A 25864-nucleotide genomic window follows, 5' to 3' on the forward strand; every position below is an offset into this window, starting at 1 on the left:
GATTCTGAACCGGAGAGTCCCGAAGTCACTCGAGATTTTCCGTTGAGACCGGTACCTTTTAATGATGAATTATTTGCTGCATTTTAAACAACGCTATTACGAAAATTTATCTATCTCTCTTAGATTCGGAGACAGTCCTCGGAAACTCAGTTCAGAGCTAAGTCGATTTGAATCGTTTTACCGCTTCGCTACAGATTTTTGATGATTACTTATAGAGGTGGACGGGGCAAAATGGATTCATTGAGTTCTTGGGAAAATCAGATAATTCTTTTTTCATGAAAAGTACAATTTTTCCCGCTTTGTGGTGGGCTAAGACTGAACTCAATTGATAAATTGAGTTCACGATTTATACAATTATAGCGGAGTGTTTTGATGAAGAATATTTCATCACATTATTCAGTTCAAACTTTGCTAGATGATAAAAGATGGTATGATGTAATGTTTTGATGTTACGATGTCAATATGATCAAATATTTGAATTTCATGGCCACGTGGAATCCATCAAAACAGGATTCTTACGACTAGAATGTTTAAACGCGCGACGTACGCGCTAATATTAATAAAAATTGATATGTGGAGTGCATCACCAGCTCCATCAAAATAGTTGAATGTTCAAGAATTCTTGATTTTGGAAGCACAATAAGTCGACAAGTTCCTGTAAGATTTTACTTCTTGTGGAAAAATTACGAGACAATTTCGTACTTTGTTCGGTGATGAACCTGAGAGTTCACTGAATTCGTCTTTTACTTATGAACGTAGGAAAAGTGTTTAAGTGTCCACTTTGCTCCACTCTCTTCGTTTGTCTTGGAAACGAGTGATTTTAGGGGAAAATGTCGAAAGATGGTTTTTCTTCACCAAAAAATTCTCTTTACATTTTTCCTGAAAATTGCATGTTTTTGAGATGAGTTAATCTTTAACAAGATATCGACAACTGACTTGTTCAGCATAAATATTATCCTTCATTCAAGAATTTTTATGTTGTCGAATTCCAAATTTTCAAATTCTTAAGGGTGCCAAGTGAATTTGAAGAAAGATTCAAAAAAATTTTTTTCTTTCCCTCCATCATTGGAGAAATATAATATATGTATTCATCCATCCGACGAAATTTCAAACCCGCAACCGGAACTAGACATCGAGAAAATAAATGCGGAAAATCCTCTATTTCGCGTGACGAACCTCGAGAAAGCATGGGATCAAATGAGTACGGCGGGTTGAAATATCTCTCTTATTCACCCCGGTACCCCATTGCTTTTTGTCGCCATCACATCGAACACATCATTCCCCATATCTTCAAATTTTTTCAAATTTTTCTTGAGTTCTTAGGGGGTTGAAACGTTCAATTTAATCAAAACTCCATAAGAGGCCGTGTATAAGACTGATTTTGTTTATTTAATTTCTCGACATCCATAAGTTCTAAAATTTTAAAATTGTCACCGATGTTCACCATCTGTCTAATACTATTAATTAAAAAAATTATAACTTTGTTGGTGAATATCAATTTTCAAGGTCATCGCCAAATTCACTTGGCACCCTTAATTCAAGGATAAATATTTTTGATCAAAGAATAAACTATTCACGATTAAAAAACTTGTTTCTTTAATCTTTAACAAGATGTGGAAAGTTGAGCTGTTCCACAGAAAAACAAACCATTTTTGAATCATTAATATTATCCTTTATTCAAGAATTTCTTTTGTGGATCGATTTTCAAATGCTTAATTCAGGAATAAATATTCTTTACAACATTCTCGACTCAAAAATTAGAGGCATATTTAATTCATCCATCAAGGAGAGATGTTCTGAGGTCCAGATATTCTCTTTTGAACTGATCTTGATGGTTTCATTTTTTTTTTCATTTTGACAATCTGAAATAATTTCTACTTGCAATTCAATTTTACATAGCATAAATTATGATTGTGCAATGGAAAAAAATAGATGAAAAAACTGTTCTGTTTTTTTTCTAGTTTCTTTTTATTGTGCAATTGTAATTTTTAGAACTCCTTCAAAATATAAAATTTAATGGAAGCAACGGAAAATATTTTAGATTATAAAAACGTAAAAACAATTAAGATAACGTTGGGAAGATAATCCATCCAGGCCTTAAAATTAAGAATTTTCTCAACTTTATCGTCAAATCATTTCTAATAAGCAAAAAAAAATGAAGAGTCAACAATATTCGTTCACTTGGTCATGTGATGATTTTATTCCGATGCTTATACAATCAGTTCATGAATGAATTCCTCCCGTTGCTCAATTTTCCTCCACATCGTCTTTCATAAATTTGAATCACCAAAGAATTACGAAGTCAAATCGACCTCCTAGTTGACAAGTCCATCGATACGGTTGCAGGGTAACCCAGGAATATCGAGAAATCCTTTTTGTCGAACAATAAAATCTCTTGATATTTTTCCTTGACATGACATGCTATTAAGATGAGTTAATTGTTAGCAAGACGTTGAGAATTAACTTCTTTCACAGAAAAACGACAATTTTCGAATCCTAAATACTATCCTTCATTCACGAATTTGTGTTGTTGAATTCCAAACTTTCAACTGCTTAATTCAAGGATAAATATTCTTGATTAAACAATAAAATATTCGCGATTCAAAAATTTTTTCGTTCATCCATGAAATATAGCCACCCTAAAATGGAAAAAATTCTAGATTCACCTTCATGCTCCCATCATTATCATCAAATCCTTCCAAATTATTTAAAAAAAATTAAACAGACAACAATATCCATTCACTTGGTCATTCAATAATTTTATTCCGATAATTATTTATACAGTCAGTTAACGAATAAATTCCCCTCATTAAATTTTCCTCCACATGGTATTTTATAAATTAGCATTACCAACAAATGACGAAGTCAAATTGACCCTATAGTTGACAGGTCCGTCAACATTGTTGAACGGTAAATGGTTGTTGTCCAATAGTAAATTCTCTTGTCATTTTTCCTTGACATTACATGATATTCTGGTCGTTGAATTTCAAATTTTCAAGTGCTTACTTTGCGGCTCAAAAATTTCTTCATTCATCCAAAAAAAGCCCCTCTAAAATGAGGAAAATTCTAGATTCACCTCCACACCCCCATCACCATCAAACCCCTCCAAATGATTTCTAAAAAAATTAAACGGCCAACAATATCCATTCACTTGGTCATTTCATAATTTTATTCCGATAATTATTTATACAATCAGTTCTCGAACGAATTTCTCCCCTCGTTAAATTTTCCTCCACATAGTCTTTTATAAATTAGCATCACCGTCGAATTACGAAGTCAAATTGACAGCATGATTGACAGGTTCGCCGATGCTGTTGGACGGTAGCCCATTGAGCTGCTGAAGAAGGCCCTCCCTCTCCCTCAAGCAGGTCCACGCCTTCTCCTGCTCCTTCCTCGTGAGTGGTGTCTTCCTCTGCTTCGACACAATCAATTTCTTATAATGCTCCACAACCTCATTATCAGCAGCACTGATTTTCCTTTTCAATGCCTGACGTTTGCTCTCCTCCTGCGCCAGATTGAGAAGTCTCTTCAACTGTGCTACATTATGACTAGACAGTGCCATGAGGTCCTGCTGGCACCTCTTGATCTCCGCAAGAATCTCATCGTCCTCCTGATTTTTCCTATTGACATCAGGCTCGAGGATTCCCTGCTCGACCAGCTCCTTGTGCATCCTCAGCTCCAGATTCATTGAATTCTGTATGGAGAGATCCCTGAGCACCGGTGGATCCCCATCCCTGAACAATTTGTTATCACTGTTATTATTAGCAACATAAACATTCTCCTCCAGCAAAGCAGAGACCAGTCTCTGTGTGAGGGGTCCAGCCATGCCATTGACCTTCTTATCAGCCTTGGCCAGTAGCCCCGAGACATCTGACCGCCCCTTCTTCTTATCCCTGTTGGGATTGGCAGCGTCCTCCTCCTGGAGCAGATCATTGTGCGCCCAGAGGTAGCTGTAGTGTCTCCCCAACGGTGGAATCTTCTTGAAGTCCCCAGTGTCCGAGTGAGAGGCAATCAGCTCCTCCAGCAGTTTAATATCATCTGGCATAATGTCAGAGCAATAAGGGTCCACCGAGGCCCAGAATTTATTAGTCGTGTCGTTCTTAGGCAGCAGGAGCTTTGGTATATCCGTCTTGGAGCCCTCGATCCTCACGATCTCGTGGGGATTGGGGACAATTTGATTGGAAGAACTGCCAGTCGACTTTGCTTTGAATAATTTAGCTGGCAAGGGCGACTGTGTCTTGACGTTCAGGTCCTTCGTCCTCGATTTTTCGTCGCGAATTTTCTTGTCGAAGGGGGACAGACCCTTTCCACTCTTCGATCTCTTGTCCCTTCGCTCCTCAGCTGAGGAGAGACACGAGATCTCCTCCTGGAGCATTCGATTTCTCACCACCACAGACGACAACAGTGTCTCCAGTTCCAGCTGCAAAATATCCAGGTCCTCCATTCCAACACCCTCGTCCACTGGTCGCTGCAGGATACTCGTGTATCTCGGTAATAATTTACTGTTGTCACATACTTTTATCACTGGCAGGGCTGACGCCATCTCCGGAGAGTCTGCACTTGTGTCCGAACTCTGCACTGGGGTCTGCACTTTGTTAACACTGTCACGCACTTTTATCGGGGTTTTTTTGGTGTTGAGTTTACCTTTGCCTGACATTGTTTACGAGAGACTTGACTTGTGACTATTACTCAACAGTTCGGGGTGGCTTCGGAGCACTGAGGTTATGCGCTGGTTACTATGGTGATACGGCGGGGGGGTTTCCGGACGGATTTTGGGGGGAGTTTACGCAGTCGACATTCTTGAGCACTTTTCAGGGGTTTTTGATACCTGCATGGTAGTATTTTGGGGGCTTGTTCCGGAATTATTGGGGAAATTAACGCACTACTACTCCAATATGGCGGTTGCTGGGGGAAGAGTGGGGACGGACGCTTCCCGCGCATTTGTGGAGAGTTTGAGATGGTTTGAGAACCGTTTGGATGGGGTAACGATTTGTTTTTCTGTTGTGACTGCACTTTTTTCGTTTGGAGCTGCTATTGTGATGGCGTGGAGGCAGGGTTGGGTAATTTTTCACTGAAAATCCGGATTTTCTACGGTATTTAGTGGAATATTGGTAATTTATCTGATGGGAAAAAATGTTAACAGAGTCATACCTGGTGAGGGTCAAACGCCAACATTTTTTTTTATAAACTACGAACACCGAAACATACCCAAGAAAACCGCGAGGTTGGACCCTCGCGATTTTCCTGCCTGCGTCTCCTGAGTGAGCCTCATGATCATTGGACCGTTGTCATTGTCCGGTTTGCCTCTCCTGGTTGACCCCTGTGGTCGTTTGACCCTTGAAATTGACCTGTCTAGCTCTGTTGTTTGACCCTTGTGGGGTATCCTTCTAACGTTTGACACTCGCGAGGCAAATTGGCCTTCTATTTCGCTCCATTTACGATCGTTCGACTCTCCGACGTGCTACATGCCTCCTCTCGCGGTTAAAACAGTCTAAAATCTCTCCGGTAAATTAATTGTTTTTTAGATGTTTAGGTAGATTACCCATGGAATTTTACTCGCTCATATTTGCAACGATAAGTGAATTTGAGGCAGAAGTATGTGATTTTTATTATGAGAAGTGTCAAATGATCCTACATATATGCATGAAGAGTGTGTACGTTGCAAGATTTTCAGACGTGGAAAGGGGATTTTTTAGATAATAATCAGTTCTATAAATAAACGTTTTATATAAATAAATCTTTATTTTATTCATTTTACGAATTATTTACAATCATGTCTTCAATGCTATCCTCAAGCCTTCTTTAAAATTTTGTCATTTAAGATCCCTGTTCTTGTGTCCAATGAAGTGGACGTCATTCTGGTGATCGAGTGCACGGTTGTAAGCCGAAAAGAAGCGCTTGCCGTGCTCGAAGGTCGCAATCATGATAGCGCAGGCTGGGGCGACTTTGACTAAACGGGGGATTAAACCAGTGTAGAGGCCGCGAATTCCATTCTGTTGGTAGATTCGCTTCAATACGCTCGCGGTCTTGCCACTGCGTTGGGGATTGTCTGCGGGAAAATGTCAGGCATTAATTATCTTTGTGATTAAGAGCTCGATCATAAAGAATTTTTAACAATGTATTTAGATAAGGGAATCAATTGGCCGTTTGGAGAGGAATTTGGGAGTTCAATTCAGGAGCGAATGAATGGAATTGAATGGATTTTTATGAAAATTTTTACATTTTTTTAAGTATAAGAACAACTTATGCTCGTTGAATTTTCAGAATGAGAAGAACATCGCATAATTTTTTTTCAACGAGTTTTTTAAATCCATTTCTTTAATCATTTTTTTATTCAATAATCATATCTAGCTGATTCATTTTTGATGAACGTTAATGTTTTAAAAATAAATCGAAATTTTTTATACGTCACAATAATTGAATTTTTATTTTTCTCTCACTCAGCTAATTATTGAGATAGAGGATTGAATAGGCACTCATTCGGTTTCATTTGATATGTATTATCAGAACGATGTTAAATAAATGTTATGTGCCATACCAAAGTTCATTATTGAATCTCCGTTCCAGAAAAATATGTCTTAAGCAAATGATTCATGATCCCAGTATTCATTTTCGAGTTTTTTGTTTATTTGCAGGAGTAGTATGAAAGTGTTCTACAACTAGTAATTATTATACTTATTGTATTCAATAAAACTTGCGAATCGTTCTGCCATAGAGTGTTACTCCTGAATGAAATGAATATTATCGAAATGTATGTGAAATCAAAATTCGAATTTTGACGAGATTTCTTAAATTTTTTATATATTTGTAGTTATTTATTTCTTCTGTTCATAATACCTTTAGAGGAATATTCTGCCATCTATGGAAAATAAACAGAATTTCCTCAAAAACCTTTTATGTAGAGCAAAACTAAGATCGATAAGAAAAATCTTATGAGAATGTTTTTTTCTTCCTTAGATTCGCCAGAAACTCTTCCTGAATTATGCTCATTATGGAAATTTCAGGGAATCTTATCATTAAAAAATCAAATAATCCATTAATTTTCTGCTCGAATGATCTAAAAATCAACTAAATATTTGACTTTTCAGTTCAATTATTCCGTGAAAATTTGGAAAAATCATGAAAATTTAGGGAAAAATGGAAAAATCATGTCATTTGTTTCAAAATATTCATGTTCCATTGAAAATTCAATCAAGTTATGAAATTTCTGTCTAACTCCCACTGAAAACTCATGAATTTACTTCAATTCTACCTAAAATTTGAAATTTCATAAACATTTTTCCCATATTTTCCACGAAATTTCCAAAAATTTCTAGCAGTTACACGAGACAAAGATCTCATAACAGTTAATCCATCAGATTCACTACTGAATTAATTGGGATTCATTTAGGAAGAGGGTAATATGTCTATTCGTAATTACTGTTATAAATTTCACGTTCACCCATTTCAATTTGTCGATGTGTTTTAACAACGTCGAATGGCAGAGTTATCAACGCTGCAACCTGAAAACCCAACGAAATAAATTAACAATTAATTCATCATCCCCTTCCCCTTATATTATTTATTTATTTCCCAAGCGTTTGATTAACTCACAGAACCAGCTGTAGCACCTGCAGCAAGATTAAACGTGAATGTGTGCTGGGCTGAGGGAAACCATCTCTTAATCGTTTCGTAATTGAACCAGTAAATAGCACTGAAAGGTACGTCACGAAGTAGAGTGGAGCTGAGGCCCATCCACAGTCCCGATACTCCACTGTATTCAACCACAGTTCTCAAGGCCTGTCCCATTTCTGCATTTTCATATGAATATTATCATTAAATCAGCAAATGAAAGTATCAGCAATGAAGTTTGCCATTTAGGTTGTCATTTATTACCTGAATAACTGAGCTTTTGTGATTGCATTTTCGTTCTGATAAGCTCCAGGGGACTGACCAGAGTCGCAGCCCATACACGTGCTGTTGCACCAGCTATCACGGGTATCCAGGCTGGTTGATCATGAGGGGCTTCTTTCTTTTTGAATTTATTATTGTAACTGTCCTGAATTTGAAACACACGATTTTCATAGCCTTTATCATGATTGAAGTTTTTACAGAGAAAAAAAGATTTGGGTTGTTGAGGATCTGCAGCACTCGAAAATTTAACGAGTAAGAAATCAAAAAATCAATGTAATAGGTAGAATTCCCGAATTCGATAGAATTCTGAATTTAAGACATTTCGTACCTGAATTTCTAAGGATTGAATCCTTAAAATTTAGGGAAATTGGAAATTGAAAAGAGGATAAGTAAATTTAAAATGCCCGAAGAAAGAATTTTTCATCATTGATAATTTCTTATATGAATTTTAACGTTGACGAGTGTGAGAAATTAATTCACCAAATTTTCTTACTAGGGTAACCCTGTATATTCGGGACATCCAGAAACAAATTATTTATTACAAAATTTTGACACTGATGGTAACTTTCATATTAGGTATTGAATTCAGTAGCGAAGCGGCAAAGAGTGATAAGTTGTTTTTTTTCGAAAATGAGTTATTGATAGAAAACCATTCTATACATTGTATTACATATTCCCTATAAATGATTTGAGTAAAAAGGCCAATGCACCAACACAACAGCGTGTGCATTGGTTTTTGTTTGAACAACGTATTTCTCGGAGCGATATGGGAGCATTCGAGTTACTTCTGTTGTTTTGCTGATTGGAAGATTTTTATGGTCCGGGGACTCTTTTGAATAAATTTTATTGAGTTGAATTGAGCGATTTAAAAGGTTATTCAAGCATATTGAGATGGCACACGAGTTTTCGAGAGAAACGGGATAAATCCTGAATTTCATTCTCAACTATCGTCCTGGGAGTTAAGTCGACTTATTCTGACTTGTAAAATTCGTAGTATTGCAGTATCGTAGTGGATTTGCAGCACTCAAAAATTTATGTAAGGTTTTTTGAAATAGATATTTACTTTCTAGTAGCAACAATACATTCGAGAAAGTATTCGCACTCAATCGGATTGCGGATTAACGATCAATAATCTCCAAAAGGTAGGTTTCGAAAATTGATTTCCGAAAATTGCGGAACAATTCGAAAAAATTATAGATATATATACCTGCAGTTTTTTTCCGTGTTAAAATAAAAGTGTGAATGGTAATTTACCTTCAAATACAACCTCAGTTGTTCGTAAGAGACAAAATAAACTATAGTGGCAGGTACAGCAAGCACAAGAGTTGGACTCAGTCCACTCCAGAGTGAGAAAACCCCTTCGCTCCGTCCGATCTTCACGAAGGCATCCTGCAAGTGCATTAAAACAAAGCCTAGAAAACTCTTCCTCTCAAAATTGAGGAAATCATATAGAAAAGGGTGGGGCGATTTGGACACCCCATTTAAATAAAGAGTTGAACTGCATCAAATCTACTGTTACGACTTCATTTGAAGTTTATAATAACCAATACATTGTCATAAGACTGCGTCGTAGGAGTCATAAGAGAAAGCAAAAATGGGGTAAAATGGACACTTCCATTTCTTCCTCAATTTTTTATATTTCAACAATGTTATTCAATTTCTGAAACACTAGCCATGACTGCTATTTTCAAATTGAAAAAAAAAAACTCATTTTTGACTCTTGTCGTGGGGTTATTAAACCAAATTTTTCGTTGCTCATTTATCCTCCCCTCTTATCATTGTTTTATGGCGATTGCCTGTGTAAGTAGAAAAGTAGACATCTTACAAATTTCGCAAATGGACAAAAGTTCAGTTGTGTAGGGCGCGCAATAGTTCATTGAAAAAAATAAATAATTTTTTCAATAGTAAAACAGGAAATCCTTCAATGCAAAATTTAATAGAGTTGAAGATTATTTATTAATATTTTTTCCAACTCGAATTTCTCTCTTTAAAAAGGAGCCGACGCGATTCTGTTGGAAAATATCTGTTGAAAATTTTCTTGATTGAAAGTTGACAAGGACCAACTTTTTCAGGTGTAGATTTTACCCCACTCTTGAATAATTTTTCGGCTGTAAACTTTGCCAAGAAGTCATTTTTTAAAATTCGATTATTAACCATTTTTTGAGCGTCAATTTTTCGTCCATCCTCTGCGTATTTAGCCGGTGTCAATATTGAATCCCGGAAAAAATAGACCATGGAAAAAGAAACCAAGGGAAATTTTTAAGTTGGGTGGGTTTTAGCACGTTTTGGGTGTGTGGGCTAGTGTTTCCTGGTCTATTTTTTCCGCCTACCGTCAATATTGCCCAGTGAAACAATTTTCAAAAATTTGAATGTTGAAAAAAATGTTTTTTTCGCGAATTTTTTGAGGACCCTTTTTACTCAGATGTCCACGTGGCCCCACCCTCCCCTAATCCATTCAGTTACCAAAGTGCCATTGAATTTTCCATTCTCCCTCATCCAGTTCGGCAGTTTTCCGTTGCATGAACACAAATGATCCATCAACCCATTGCAGTACAAGAAACACTTGTTCGAGAGCATGGCCTTCTGCTGAGCCTGCAATCTCGTCTTGACAACGTCCAGAGGTGTAACTGCACGAAAACAGAGGGTAAATTTCCACGAGGGGCTCGAGAGTTGCATCATAAACTTTCCGCATGCAGTGACTCCCAAAAATCGAGTTAAATAAATAAATTACCCATGAGAGAAGTTATCAATGCCCCAGTGCAGGACGCAATCATCTGCTGGTAGGGCCTGATGCGATACCTCGGATCGTCGAGATCAATATCACTGAAATTTTTGTTTAAACTCGACATTTTCTAGGTTAGACACCAACACGAATGCTTCTCTCGATTGCACTGGCGATAACACGTTATTTCACTCGCTTTCTGGACAGAAATTATTCGCATAGGGACAGAATGTGTACTTCTTCATTGTGAGATCAATTGTCATGTTGGAAAATGTACTTCACCTTCGGCTACAATTTTTTAGTCGTTAGGAACCGATAATAACACACTCATGCCCGTGCTGCGCACGTGACTGACTGAACCGTGCGGTGTGGAGTTGAATGCGGCAGAATGGGGGAGACAATTTTTTGTGGTGTCTGATGTTTCATTCATGCTCAGGGCGATTGTGTTGTCCCAATTTATTATTGTTTTTTAATTGAATTTAAAAATGCTCTTGTTTATGAGATCTGGGTCTTCGCTAAGTTCATTCCATTTAGAAAAAGAACTGATAGGGTAAACAGGTCAATTTCTGGACGGGGGTTAGTTTCTAGACGATTTCTACTTCCATTGAATATTCCATAATAGTAGGGGAGGGTGGGGTAAAACGAACACTTTAGACTTTTTTAAAATTATTCATAACTCAGAAACAAATTGATCAATTGAGCTTAGTTTAGGCTCGTCACAAAGGGGAAGAATTTTTCTTTGTACTGAAAAAAAAATTATTGAATTTTATCAACATTTCAACCCCTCATTAACATTTTAGAAAAAGTCAAAAGTGTCCGTTTTACCCCAACCTCCCCTATATTTCGTTACGAGCACGGAAATAGTATATTTCAGCACGTGTGGGGCAATATCGTCTTTAACGTGTGTGGGGTTTACAGCATGAGCCGAAGGCGAGTGATGTAACCACACACGTTAAGGACGAAATTTCCCAACAAGTACTGAACAAAATTTTATGTCACGAAGCCTGAAACCGACGCTTCGCGTCTCGTGTCTAATTCAGCCGGTTTCAGGCATGAGTGGCATAAAATAACTTTTTAGGCACGCTTCGCCTAAAACGTCCCTTTTCCACACATTGTGATGAAAAATATCGTTCGATACTCGTGGGAAAAGGGCTTTTTGGCTCGTGAGAGGTTTATAGCACGAGCCGGAGGCGAGTTAATAATACTACTCGGGGATAATCATACGATGAATGATGATGATATGATAAGTTATTTTTTCTATTCATCGACATTTAATAAATAAAAAAAGATGCGGCCCAGTCGTTCAGAAATTATTTATTTAGGGGAGAGTGGGGTAAAATGGACACTTTTGGACGTTTTAAAAAATATTCATAACTCAGAAACAGATTTATCAATTGAGTTCAGTCTAAGCTCATCACAAAGAGGAATCATTGTTCTTTCAATTGAAAAATAAAATTATTCCATTTCATGAACAGTTCAATACGTCATGAATATTTTTTAAAAAGTCAAAAGTGTCCATTTTACCCTGCCCTCCCTTATACGACTTTTTCCACTCGTTAATATCTAAAAATTCAAAAATGGTCAATACGACCTTTTTCCATATAGCACACGTTTATGCCACTGCATATTGTTCATTCTGGAATAGTTAATTGTACTATAATTGAAGTGAAATTAAACAAAAATGAAACCATTCGACACTCCGAAAATTGGGAAGAGATTCATCTCTTCAATTCAAATAGCATCCTGCTTTATCGACGGAGTTCTCTCGCGTCCGACGTCCAGTCGGAAGAAAACATGGCGATGTCCGCGGTGCTCCGAAGTGTCTTCGCAAAAAACTTGTCCGATTTAGTCCTCCTGCACTCACCTGCAGTGTGTCAAGTGCAGCTGACTCGAGGGACTAAGTCCTGGAGGCTCATTGAAAAACCAAAACCAGGAATCAATGGCAAGGCATACCGTAGATTCGTCCACTTCAAGGATGAGTACACCGTGGAGCCTTTGCAAGTTACCAATCTCGCGGGGAGGGACCCCATCACTGGTAAATCCACTGTTTATTTACTTTCACAATCCTCAATTTCACACAAGGAGACATTTTATGAGTTGAGCAATAAATTAATATATGCATTGACGATTCCTTCTCTGGGGTTCCCTAGATTCCTTGTCTTGGGTTAATGAGGGGTTGAAATGTTGACAAAGTTTAATAATTTTTCTTTCAATACGAAGAACAATTCTTTCCCTTTGTGACGAGTCCAAACTGAGCTCAATTGATCAATTTGTTTCTGAGTTATGAATAATTTAAAATAAGTAAAGTGTCCGTTTTACCCCACCCTCCCCTATGCCTGTTTGGCCAGGCCAAAATGAGAGCTCTTTTGTAGCTCTGATTTTGTTTCACAAAAAAGGTTCTCCGAGAAAATCTTCTCTCTCCCTTCAATTTCGAGATATTCATTGAAAACCACCCCGAAACGAAATCAGTGGCTTGTTGCTTAAAATAAATAGTAGCTTGTGCACCAAGGGAGAAAAACAGGACATTCCAACCCGCGTGTATTGATGTCCTGTTTTCCTTCCTAGGTGCACATACTATTTTTCTCTCCGTGTAGACCAAACTTTTCCACATCGAATGAAGAAAAAATACTCAAACAGGTAGAGTCGTGGCCAAGGGGATTGGAGGAGGTATAAAGCACAAATTCCACTGGATCCAGTGGAAGCGAGACGGTCCAACAGACGTAGAGGTCCCCCCAAAAGAAGAAAAAGTTCTCGCGATCCTCGAGGAGGGCTGCAGGACAGCGCACATAGCTCTAGTGGGTCATGGCTCTGAGATAAAATACTACCTGGCCTCCGAGAACATGAAGCCAGGCCAGATAATCAGGACATCCCGAGCAATTCCTCGGATGCCAGTGCGAGCTTTCGAGGGCGATGCCTATCCCCTCGGAGCCCTCCCAGTGGGGACCGTAGTCTACAACATCGAGAAGTTCCCTGGGAAGGGGGGGACCTTGATCAATGCTGCAGGGACATCAGGCACCATCATCCGGAAGGATGGAGTTGATCGTGTCGTTGTTCAGATGCCCAGCAAGAGGCTCTTCAGTCTCCACTACACGTGTCTAGCTTGCGTTGGACGCGTATCCAATGTTCTCCATGGAGACACACCCATTGGCAGTGCCCAGAGGAACAGAGAGCTGGGGAATCGACCCAGGAGTGGTCTCTGGCAGAGGAAGACTGGCCGTTTTGGAAGGAAAATCAAACCACCTCGTCCCATCAAGTACTACAATCCTGATGGCGAGGAAATCCATGTCGAAGAAATGACGCTCACTCATTCTGCATTCAATACTAATCTTGACTGCATCAGGAAGCCCTCGGTGCCGATTAAGATTAAGAAACAGGAGCTCAGGCCCTGGTAATTTAAGAGGAGTGTAAGAATGTTGAGATTGAATTGTTTTATGGTAATTTCAGTAAAGTACTTTCGATTGATATTTTTGGGGTTTTTATTTCGTGATTGAAGTTCAAGTATTCGAGCAGAAGTTATGATCTATTACTCAATGGGAGATTAAATTATTCACGAAATTTATGATTTATAGTGAGATTTCAATGACGAAGTAGATTTTCAGTTTATTAGATTTTCCATTGAGTGAAATTTTGTATTCTTGCATAGTTCTAGTAGTTCATCTTGATGATTTGCACTTAGAGACATCGTCAAGATGGGAAAGTTGCCACTTGCATGACGAAATTGTGTCTATCAGAAGGAGAATTGATATTTTGCAGAATTTCAAGAGTTTTTACAATTAGAAATATGCAAGTATCTTAATCACGTCAGCCCAATCACATTTTGCAAATCTATCAATGAATAAGGGAAATTTAAACTTCTAGAAACCTTTTTTGTCTTCAACGAAATCGATTTCTGATAAAATTCTAACTATGGACATTTACTAGGATTTCAAGTTATTAAGGGAAAACGGTTGTAATCTTTAAAATCGAAATTTGTTGAATTAAATTTGTTTAATTGAAATTTTCCTCAGTAACTGGACTTTCTATTTATTTTTAGATACTTGAAAGCTTTCTTATTGGTTCAAAACAGAAAATCAAACCTAAACCTTCATAGTTTAAAAGATAAAATCACTCAGTACACAAGTCAACTCAAGCTTGAGTGGAAGTTCTAATCTTCAATCCACAAATGTGAAGGGATTTCAACTAAAAAAATTGCCTTATTACTTGGAGCTGTTCCATGTTAGATTTCATAGAGTTCAGGTAATTTTGCCGTTCTCAAAAGGGCTTCACAGATCAACCACTCCCTCAAAAATGTAAATAAACTAAATTTAAAAAAACACCAAGAAAGTATCGAAGAACTCCTTTATTAGGCCATTTGCAATTCTACGAATTAATAGGCAGAGGATGTAAATGAAAAACCATCTGCATTTTGACGCCAATGTTCCAAGAATTAAATACTCTCCTCATAAGGGTGATTTAACTGCTATGCTGATTTGACATTATTTTTTATCAGAGAGTATTTAACTCTCGAAACGTTGGCCTCAAACTGCACACGGTTTTTCATTTACATCCTCTGCCTATTAATTAGTAGAATTGCCAACGGTGACCGCATAATGGCCTAATGAAGGAGTTTTTCAATGAATTCATGTGAGCAGTAGAAATTTTATGGCCCGGGTGGATTATCTTTCGCACGTGATCTTGATTGTTTTTTTATTTTGATAATCTGAAATGATCTCCAATTGCTATTCAGTTTTACATGGCCCTGGAGTCTCCGAAAATTATGATTGTCCATTGTCCAATCAATAAAACGTTGAAAAAAAGCTGAACATTTTCATAGAGGGTTTTTGAATAATATTGCGAAATAAACCCAATAGGGAGGAAATTGCAAATGAATAATTTGATGTATATAATGGCTGTTAGATCGTCATTTGTCACAGCAGTCAATGGCTATCAGACCGTTAGTTACCGTGATAAATTATCCATTCACTATCTCCTCTCTATCGGACTTATTTTTAAAATTTTTATTTAAAAAACGCTCTTTGAAAATGTTCAGTTGTTTTTTACTTTTTTAATTTATGAAGATGGAAAAACAATTGAGGTAGCGTTCGAAAGATAATCCACCCGGGTCTTAAAATGATTATTAAGAAAGTATCTAATCTATTGAATCTAAAATTTTCTGCGAATTGTCGTTTGGCCATACGAAAAAAATCCTGGAAATCTTGAAGAATGCTTCCTTCGTAAAAAGGAATGTGATAATAATTTATTCATCATTCCCACAATTTCCATGAAATTCACCAATGGATTGTTGGGGTTTTCATCTCCCCGGCTGATTACCTCCAAGATGAACAGTTATACACCCTGAATAAAACGAGGATAGAGGTTTAACTGAATAACACAATTAATCTCCATTTATACCACTGATATTTTTATTCATTTAGTATTATTGTCTGCGTTTCTACCCAAGCCGTGTGGGTGTCTTGTAGCGTTGCCATGCGGGTCAACCGCATAAGTACATACATCATTACACCCTTACAACCAATCACTCCTTGTTGGAGCGAAAATAGAGCTCCAAAGAGATTCACCATCGAGATTAAACCGTAGTCACTCAAATCTAGAAATATCCGCTTTTACTCAACAACATTCACAAATCTGATGATTCATTTAAATGCTTGGTAATCTTGTTTATGCATCCGCACCACAAAATTGTTGAAAATAATTGGAATTAATGTGGGCGGACTCGTGATTCAACAATGAGGCAGTGCCCGTTTGAGTACATCTAAATGCATTTTCTTTGAGAATAAAATCTCTTCATAGGCCTTTGTTGTAAATGAGGGTTTTGGCATTCGGATCACGAGACAGAATTTGCTCTTTCACCTCGGGCTCTAGACGGTCTATGGATATGGGCACTTGTTGGGCGAATAAAGCACAACATAGAGGGGTCGCGAATGTCAGGCAGATACCACAGACTGCCAGCTGAATTGGCATTGCTGCCCACTTTGCATTTGCCAGGAGATTTCGACGTTCCAGGGATGTCATCAATATTGGAGATAAAACTGGAAAGAAGAAAATAATAGTTGTTAATTCATTGCAGATATAATCCATTAGAGAGAGAATAGTTTTTTGTAAGTAGTTTCAGGATAAAGTTACTGATCTTAAGAAATTTGGTTCTAAGAGGCATTATCCTGAAGATGGGAGCAATTTATCTTTGATTTTTATAAATGCAAACAATGAATTTCAAAATTTCTTACAAATTCAAATGATTTCAAAGTCATGTTGAACTACGACGGGATAATGGGAGAAATACATGATAATTTTATCAGTCTATGAATATATTTAGAGTATGATAACACAGCAGTTGATGGAATCTTCTCAACGGTTTTAGAGGCAGAAGTCGTTACGTGAAATCCCTAATACTCTCATTGTTATCTATATTTTTCTTAGAAAATGAGAAAGGTCGATTAAGGCAAGAGTAGCATGTTTTTAGTATGAAAATTTTTTTTTTTTAAATCAAAATACGGAATATTGCTTCGAGACTCTAAAATAATCTTCTCTCTATTTTTATTTGGAAACAAAGTAAGATGAATGATACAACAAGGAATTTTCTTCCAATCCCAATAAATCAGCTTTCCCTAGTAAATTGATCAAATGTAGATTTTTGTTGTTTTTGAAAACTGTCCTCATATCTTCTTCTGAAATTACGAATTTAGAAGGTAGTTTTATTATTATTTTTATTATTATTATTATTAATTTCTGCATTTGAGATACATAGCCCCATCGCAGGGGGGATTTTAGAGGTAGTTTAATAACGGATAAAAGTTATCTTTGATTTGTATAAATTTATTCGTCTTCACACGTGATTAGCAGTTTCATTTTTATGAATGACTTTGAAGTGACGTCAAACTATGACGCAATAATTGAAGAGATCCATAATAATCTCATCAGTTCATAAAGATATTGAGAGTATGAAAATACGTAGTTGATGAAATCTCATCTGTTTTGGAGGCAGAGTTGTGCCTCGAGGCTCTAAAATAATCTCATCTCTATTTTTATTTGGCGAAAACAAAATAAGATGAATTGTGTAAAAACAAACTTCTTTCCAATCCCAACAAATGAGCTTTAAATTTAACTGTTTTCGTAAACTTGCAAATTTAACTGTTTTCGCCAACAGAAATCTAGGTATATTCTCATGTCCTTTTCTAAAATTACGCATTTTCAAGCTAATTTGATAACCGATAAACGTTATCTTTGATTTCCTTGAATTTATTAATCTTTTATTGATGTAAAATTGACATCACATCAAACTATCTTATCAATTCATGAACATATTCAGAGTTCGAAAAAATTAAATCGAAAAAATTCTCTAGAAATTCTCTTGGGATTCTATTAAAATTCGAGGGAATTATTGTTAAAATTCTATCTATTTTTGCACTGATTCTATAAGATATTTGATAGGAAAAAGTCAATAGATTTCGATTTTTCCATATGAATATCCTCTTGGCATTTTTTCTATAAGAATACTTAGGCCTGAATTTTCCAAGTTTTTTCACTCGGATCCTGCAATGCAAAACGAAACAAAATAGAGCGGAAAAAACTTGGAAAATCCGTGCCCAATAATTTTAATAGAATCCCCATAGAATTTGTGGAGCGTTCCAATAGAATTTTCTTGCGAATTCGCTAAAGTTTTCTATTGAATACTTTCATATGCAATAATAGACATTTTATGCGTAATAGAGACATAATTCGTTTCCATCAAGATTGAAAGCTGTTAAATTCTTACATATATGTTAATACAGTAATTGAAGGAATGAACTCCATTGGAGACATGATTCCATCAAGATTGAAAGCACGAAAAGTAATTTGATTATACCAAAAAAATCTATAGATTTCGATTTTTCTATATGAATATTCTCTTGGCATTTTTTCTATAAGAATACTTAGGCATGAATTTTCCAAGTTTTTTCACTCGGATCCTGCAATGCAAAACGAAACAAAATATAGCGGAAAAAACTTGGAAAATCCGTGCGCAATAATTTTAATAGAATCCCCATAGAATTTATAGAGCATTCCAATAGAATTTTCTAGCGAATTCGCTAAAGTTTTTTGTTGAATTCTTTCATATGTAATAATACAGTAGTTGAAGGAATGAACTCCATTGGAGACATGATTCGTTTCCATCAAGATTGAAAGCATGAAAAGTAATTTGATTATACTACTTACTCATACTGGGAGAGGCCATTAGAATTCTGGAGACAGTAACAGAGGCTATTGCCTCTCTGGCCGCCTTGGGACTGTTGCCAACCTTCTCTCCCTTCTCATTATAAAGATCAATTCCATCCTTCAATTCTGTAATTCTCATTAATGGAATGTTAACACAATTGGCAGCTGCCACAGCGGCAAGGGGCACCAGACGACCGGCTAACGGTGGTCCCCGGGCAGCAAGGCGATTCAACGTTAAGGCTGTTGTTACAGCACCCGTGACTGCCCCGATGTAGCTCTTCACGAGGGTCTCCGTTGGAATTGGACTCGAGCCACTGCGATTTGTATAATTGACGATTGCATTGAATGACTGGTTACACCATTGCCAAAATACCACAGCCGGTGTTGACCTAAAGTTGAGAATTACCTTTTAACGTCGAATGTTATTTTTAGATTTCCGGGATGAATTGAAGTATTTTATTGCGCTTTGGGAGTTTATTGAATCCTGTAACAATCGCATTTCTGTTATTAATTTCGAAAAGGTTGGGGAAGATGAACTATAGAATCTCCAACTTTTTTGGTCTACAAAAAAAATAGAAATCAACACGCACGAAACCTTTGATAGAAAAACCTAGCGAATTCGCTAGAAAATTTTGTTAGATTTCTGTTGGACTTTCTATTAGTTTTTGGCTGATTCTATTGAAATGTTCAATAGAAAATATTAAATAGAAAAAGTCAATAAAATTCGATTTTTCTATATGACTTATTCTCTTGAGATATTTTCTATACAATTTGCTCAGCTCAAATTTTCTAAGTTTTTTTCACTCTATTTTTTTTCTCGTCAAGAAAATTGAACAAAAAAAACGTAGAAAATTTGAGCCGAAGAAATTCTATAGAAAATATCTCAACAGAATAAGTTACATAGAAAAATCGAATTTTCTAACGAACAACTCCTTACCGCCATCTGATCTCTATTTTTACCTTGAGAAAAAATGAGAGATGAATCAGAGGAATATTAACTCTCCTTAAGTTATAAATAAATTGTTTTTCTGCTAAAAATGAACGTGTTTTTGAAACGTAATAATTAAAAGTTGACTCAAAGTTGCATTGAGAAGAACAGAGATTTTTGAGAAGTACATCTTTAGTTGTATCAAGAAATTCACGGCTCGAAAATTCGAATATCGCACATTAAGAAAAACAAATTTACGCCAAAAAATTTTATACTTGTCCGCAACATAAGGGCAATTGGTCCATATCAAGAAAACGAGTTCTTAAATAATTCAAGTGGATTTGCATTAAAATATTTCCGAATTAAGGCGAAAAAACTATTAAATGAATCAATTAAATTTTACTTGGTATGAGAAATCGCTTTTTTGTCATCAAGAGATTGGCCTCGTCTTTAAGACAAGTACAAAATTTCTTGACGAAAGTTTTTTCATCTTAGTACAAGATATTTTGCTCTTGAAAATTTTCAAGTCACGAGTCTCTTGATATGAGTAAAGACGTACTTCTCAAAAAACTTTGTTTTTCTCAGTGTGAGAATGACGTCGTAACGTTGTGTTTTATTTTTAGATTTTCGGGATGAATTGAAATGTTTTAGTGTGTTTAAGAAGTTCATTCAATCCAGTAATATCCGCATTTCTATTATTACTTTGGAAAAAATGGGAGAGATAAACGGTAGGAATTCCATTTTTTTGTTCAACAAAAAAAAATCAAAGAAGGTTTCATTCAATAATCTGATCTCTATTTTTACTTTGAGAGATGAATCACAAGAGCACTAACTCTCTTCCGCTATAAACAAATCGTTTTCCTCTAGACAATTAGGCTGTTTCGACAAACAATTTCGAAATGGGACAACTAAAAGTTGACTTAAAGTTGAGGAATACCTTATGATGATGTATTTTATTTTCAGATTTGAGAGATGAATTATAACATTATATTGTATTTTAGAAGTCTATTCCACCCTGTAATCATTGCATTTCTATTTTAACCCTCGATCATTCGCTCAATGAGCGCGGCGCCGCCCGTTTTCGGTTTTTTATATTTTAATGTGTGTCTCGACGCTTACAAATTCTGGAAAAATTAGAGTTCCTAGTCCAATCCTTTTATTAAGCGTTGACGTTGTCCGTTTTTTTCTCGGGAAGTTTATTTAGCTAAAAAAATTAAAGAATCGTCGAACGGATACAAGAGCGACGCCGCGTCACCCGGTGCGAGTGAGTCCCCGCTGACTCCTCGAGCGGCAGTGTTGCTACATTCACTGCTACACTTAAAATGCGAGTACAGCGATAAGCGCCAAAGTGGCAACAGCGCGCTTGGTTTAACCCAGCGGGGTTTAAATCTCACCGAATTTGCAAGGAAATCCTATTGGCATTCTCCGAAAATTCTATGGGGATTCTATTAAAATTATTTGTTTTGTTTTGCACTACAGGATCCGAGTGAAAAAAGCGTAGAAAATTCATGCCCAAGTAGTCTTGAAGAAAAAATTCCAAGAGAATATTCATATAGAGAAATCGAAATCTATTGACTTTTTTCTATCGAACAACTCGCAGAACCATAGAATTCCCTAAAATTTTAATAGAATCCCGATAGAATTTCTAGAGAATTCCAACAACATTTTCTACCGAATTCGCCAAGTTTTTCTATTGCATCTTTTCATAGGTGTATTTTCCCAAAAAAATAAAATAAATGAATGACATAATAATAATTTTTTTTCACTCCCGAAAGAATGACTATCCTGTCGCAAATGAAACTGTTTTCGCCGGGAAATATAGCATACGTCGCGGACGAATTCAAAGTGGAGCAACGAAAATTTCATATATTTCAAGACCACAACCGCGGCCCGGGGTCACGAATTGCGGTCACACTTTATCTCCACAAGAGTTCATTAATTCTTTTAAAGAGTATTTAAGTACATCGTGAGGGGCATTAAACCATCCATCCATCAAACCAAAGAAATACATACTTGTAAAACGTCATCATAGCCCCGGTGATAATCATGTTCATGGGCACCTGGGCGCTCATCCGCCCGATGATGAGCATTTTCTCGCCAGTGTCCGGATGATACGCACTATCGTAGAGGTACTTATTCCTCCACAACTCATCCTCGGTGATTTTCAAGCGCTCCAGGGACTCGCCCTTCCTGCGAACAAATTCGACAAGTTCTGTAATTTCTCACACTAGAAAAATTCCATTTTATTCTACCGCCACCGTTACTCAATCCCGCGGTAGAATTTTGTAATATCGAGGTCGTTCACATTGCTGTATCGATCGATCGCCTGAACTTTCAATCTGATTTAATTGTATTTTAATCAGCGCAAATAAATTCTCGAGGCCATTGAAAGTGGCTCTACCCTTGCGGATCGAGTTAATGAGTGTTTTGAGAAAAAAGAAATTCAAAAATTAGGTATTGGTTTTATGTGTTAATTATTGAAATTAATTATAGAGGCCATGAACTTAAGACTTATCTCGTTCTTTCAATTTTTAAGTGAAAGTATGGATCAACAGATTTTGAATTAAGGTACTTCCTCAATAAGTTATACTTGGTGAAAATTTTTCAATGAACTGAAGACCTAAAATTTGGATCCTATACTGTTGAAAATATTTAAAAACGACTCCCAAAATTTCAAGTATTTTGTTTCCAGGCGAATTTTTGAGATATCCATCGTCAAACATCCAATTTTGGTCCTTTTTAAGTTTTTGTCGATGCATATCTCAAATATTCGCGTGGAAAAAATACTTTAAATTTTGGGAATCGTTATCACATGTGCTGAACAACATATGATCCAAATTTTAGGTCTTCAGTTCATTGCGAAATTTTCCCCAAGTATAACTCACTGAGGAAGTACCTTAAGGATATCCAAGTATCTTTTACAGTTCGGTACAGACCGCACTATAGATTCAATTATTTTCAATCATCAAATTTATCAATCAAATTGCGTGAGAAAAATTTGAAAAAAATCATGAATATTCAGTGTCATTCAAATTTCATTTTGCACAGAATTATTATTTTTTAAACATTCGTTGTTTATAAATAAATAATTAAAATTGTTTAAACCTTTGGAAACCTTTTTGTAGGCATGAAGTCGATTTATAGTAAAATTCTGAATATGAATAAATTTGTTACGATTCCGAACAAATGATTTTTATGGTAGAAAATTGATTGTTTATCAATTATTTATAGAAAAGGCTCGTAATTTTCAAAAATTGCAACTTTTTAATTATTTCATCAATCTTCCTCCAAAAAAAAAGTTTCTAAAATTTCTTTAGATTTTTATAATGATTTCTAACAGTTCAATGTCAAGATTCAAATTCAGACCTGCAAAGTGTAAATAAGAAAATCTTTGTAAAATGTCCGGAAACTTAGGGTCAAATGGGGCTCAAATGAAAGCTGTGAGGCTCGACTACAAAAGTAGAAAAGCATTTCACTGGAGAAAAAATAGCCAAAGTACTTGGATATCCTTAAGTAGTTTGAAAATACTTCTGGCAACAGTGTACGGTCATGGGAGAGGTGGGAGGTGAGTACACTGAGCACCGATTTAAAGAAAGAATTGAAAGATAAATGGTCATACACTGTTAGAATTTTTTTGAAATTTTTCGGACAATGTGGTAGTAATTCTCATAAGAGTGACGTCGAAATCGATTTAGGAGAAAAATGGCTATGAAATTTCAAGTTTTAGGTAGAATTCGAAGAAGTTCATGAGTTTTCAGTGACAGTGAGGCGCAAATTTCACAACTTGATTGAATTTTCAATGGAACATGAATATTCAAAAACAAAATAACATGAATTTTCAATTTTTCGCAGAATTTTCCTGATTTTTCTAAATTTTTACGGAAAAATGGAACTGAAAAATCGAACATTTTATTGATTTTCAGGTCATTCGAACAGAAAAATAATGGAATATTTGATTTCTCAATGACAAAATTTCGTGGAATTTCAGTGGAAATTAAACAATAAAAATTTCTGGGATTTGACACGGAAAATTCAAACGAAAACAATTATTGTAAACAAAAATTCGGATCTTAATGTTTTGTTTGAAAGGAGATGGACGGATGCTGTTAATAATAAAGAAAGAACTAAACGATAAATCGTCATTAATCAAAAAACCTAATTTTAATGCTCTATTTGAATGGAGATATACAAGATTTGATGTTTCATATCATCGTCGTAGAGCCAAAAGGGCGTAAGGGCTGTGTATAAGCACAGGTTTTACGTCTCTTTGGCTCTACGGTGGTGACATAATACCCTGGGTTGTATCACGACTTTTAAACCTTTTTATTTATAAAAACAAAAACGATAACTGAATGGTGAAAAAAATTACTATAATATACTCAAGGCGAAGGGATGATGGCATGGAATGTCCAATTGATTTCAATCAAGTTCATTCCTCGATATTGAATGAGAGTGGAGATATAAATTTTTTACGGCGACTGATTTCTAGACTGAGAATTTTTTTTTTGAGAAGTACGTACTTTACTTGTTTCAAGAACCTCGTGGCTCAAAAACTGATCAGAACAGAATATTTCAAATTGAGAAAAGAACCCTTTCATCAAGAGATTTTGTACTTGTCCGAAACATAAGGGGCATTTTGTTCACACCAAGGAAACTACTTCTCGAACAAAGTCAAGTGGTTTTTGCATTAGAATATTTTGTAGTTGGAACATAAAAATTATTGAATAAATTGATTCAACTGGACTTAATTTGAGAAATCTCTTTCTTGTCATAAGCAAATTATCTTCGTCTTTGAGACAAGTACAAAATCTCTTGACGAAAGTTTTTCTTTTTCAGTGTAAGATATTTTCTTCTTATCAATTTTCGAGCCATGAGTTTCTTGATACAAGTGAAGGGGTACTTATCAAAAAACTTTTTTCTTATCAGTGTAGAGGCACATTACGATTAGAAACCGTATGGTTCTGACGCCGCGTTGAAATTCATTGCGGGTTTTCTCACCCGCGCATGATAGTAGAAGAACAATGTTTCTACAGATTATTGTGCATTAAATGCCCAATCGATTGTCATCATTTCGATTTCTCCAGCCGAAGTGAGAAAGATATGAATTTTCAAACAGAGGGTAATTGGCGATGGACTTTTACTTTTTTGATTAACAACTCCTTAAAGATGTTCGACACCCTTTTAGCCAAAATTGACGTTGTTTTCATGTTTCTGGCAAATTATCGATGGGAGTGACGTGAAAAAATATAACGATTTCATAACGATTTTTCACGAAGTTGCGTAGTGGTGCGATAATTTTCATGCATTTTTTCTACAGTTTTGTGATTCTTTTTAAAAGTTTAGAGAAAACGCAGGAAAATGTTCGCACCACCTTAAAATTTCGTCAGTCATTAAATAATGACAAAACGCAAAAACATTATATTTTTTCACGTCAATTCCATCATAAGTTTGCCAGAAAAATTGAAAAAAACGTGAATTTTGGCAGAAAGGGTGTAGAACATCCTTAAGAAAGCGACGGAAACAAAAATTTAAGGTATATCCCTAGAAAACACGTTTTTCTTAAGATTGTCCGCATGTTTCTCACAGATAATGTTTATAATAGTCCCCAGCTATTAAAACAAAATCTAACTGGCTGTCCTACACAGTTTAGAAGGTAACAAATAATGAAATGCGGGCTTCTAACACGCGAGGCACATGCCAAATGTGGGTTATGGCTCCTCCCGGACTCGTTTTTTTCCATCTTACGAGAAAACGGTTCTTACGATGTTTTTAAAAAACTAATCCATGATAGATTGATAAATTCCGAATGCGGTGATTTTTTTCTAAAATTTTACACCACATAGTTTCTCCGATATTCAACTCTAAAAAATGGAAATTTCGTGAAATCATTTCTTATTTGATTCAAACAATTAATTAACAAATAATTTCCTATTTGATTTAAATAGTAATGGTTGCCTGCATCAACAACAAGGGTCTCGAGGATTGGAAAACTCACTGACTTATGAGAGTGCAATAAATTAAGCCATTTATCATTTTTTCCGGAAATTCATAGGGACTAACTTTTGGGTGCTATTGTTTTGGAATTTACCTTGATTAGAGTTTTCGTCTCCAAATCACCCCCCCCCCCC

General features: G+C 36.1%; 4 protein-coding genes across 6 annotated transcripts in view; 1 reads left to right on the forward strand and 3 right to left on the reverse strand.

Moving 5' to 3' along the window:
* Positions 1 to 2738: 2738 nt before the first annotated feature.
* On the reverse strand, positions 2739 to 4903 carry LOC107039376 (transcriptional adapter 3-B). Its single transcript, XM_015258949.1, has one exon. It carries the CDS (start codon positions 4655 to 4657, stop codon positions 3269 to 3271), a length of 1389 nt encoding a protein of 462 aa, XP_015114435.1. The 5' UTR covers positions 4658 to 4903; the 3' UTR covers positions 2739 to 3268.
* An 815-nt stretch (positions 4904 to 5718) lies between these two features.
* Positions 5719 to 10964, reverse strand: LOC107039369 (solute carrier family 25 member 40). Of its 2 annotated transcripts, none has more exons than XM_015258938.1 (7): positions 10625 to 10964; positions 10357 to 10520; positions 9148 to 9282; positions 7876 to 8038; positions 7594 to 7790; positions 7442 to 7502; positions 5719 to 6049 (listed from the first exon to the last, which is right to left on the reverse strand). In XM_015258938.1, exons 1-7 carry the CDS (start codon positions 10740 to 10742, stop codon positions 5814 to 5816), a joined length of 1074 nt encoding a protein of 357 aa, XP_015114424.1. In that variant the 5' UTR covers positions 10743 to 10964; the 3' UTR covers positions 5719 to 5813. The 2 variants fall into 2 exon arrangements, with proteins under 2 accessions (XP_015114424.1, XP_015114422.1); XM_015258936.1 differs by having other exon boundaries at positions 7421 to 7502.
* Positions 10965 to 12405: 1441 nt separating this feature from the next.
* On the forward strand, positions 12406 to 14079 carry LOC107039379 (39S ribosomal protein L2, mitochondrial). Its single transcript, XM_015258954.1, has 2 exons — positions 12406 to 12650; positions 13253 to 14079. Exons 1-2 carry the CDS (start codon positions 12410 to 12412, stop codon positions 14005 to 14007), a joined length of 996 nt encoding a protein of 331 aa, XP_015114440.1. The 5' UTR covers positions 12406 to 12409; the 3' UTR covers positions 14008 to 14079.
* Positions 14080 to 15993: 1914 nt separating this feature from the next.
* Positions 15994 to 25864, reverse strand: part of LOC107039367 (sideroflexin-1) — a 10770-nt gene continuing 899 nt past the window's right edge. For both annotated transcript variants that reach the window (XM_015258934.1, XM_015258933.1), the window contains exons 3-5: positions 21750 to 21926; positions 18809 to 19197; positions 15994 to 16644 (exon numbers count right to left, since the gene is read on the reverse strand). In XM_015258934.1, the coding sequence (XP_015114420.1) occupies positions 16400 to 16644; positions 18809 to 19197; positions 21750 to 21926 (811 nt within the window). In that variant the 3' untranslated portion in view covers positions 15994 to 16399. The remainder of the gene's footprint in view (positions 16645 to 18808; positions 19198 to 21749; positions 21927 to 25864) is intronic.

Source organism: Diachasma alloeum, unplaced genomic scaffold (assembly GCF_001412515.2).
Source record: "Diachasma alloeum isolate Michigan unplaced genomic scaffold, Dall2.0 Dall_scaffold_00299, whole genome shotgun sequence".
NCBI classification, from domain to species: domain Eukaryota; kingdom Metazoa; phylum Arthropoda; class Insecta; order Hymenoptera; family Braconidae; genus Diachasma; species Diachasma alloeum.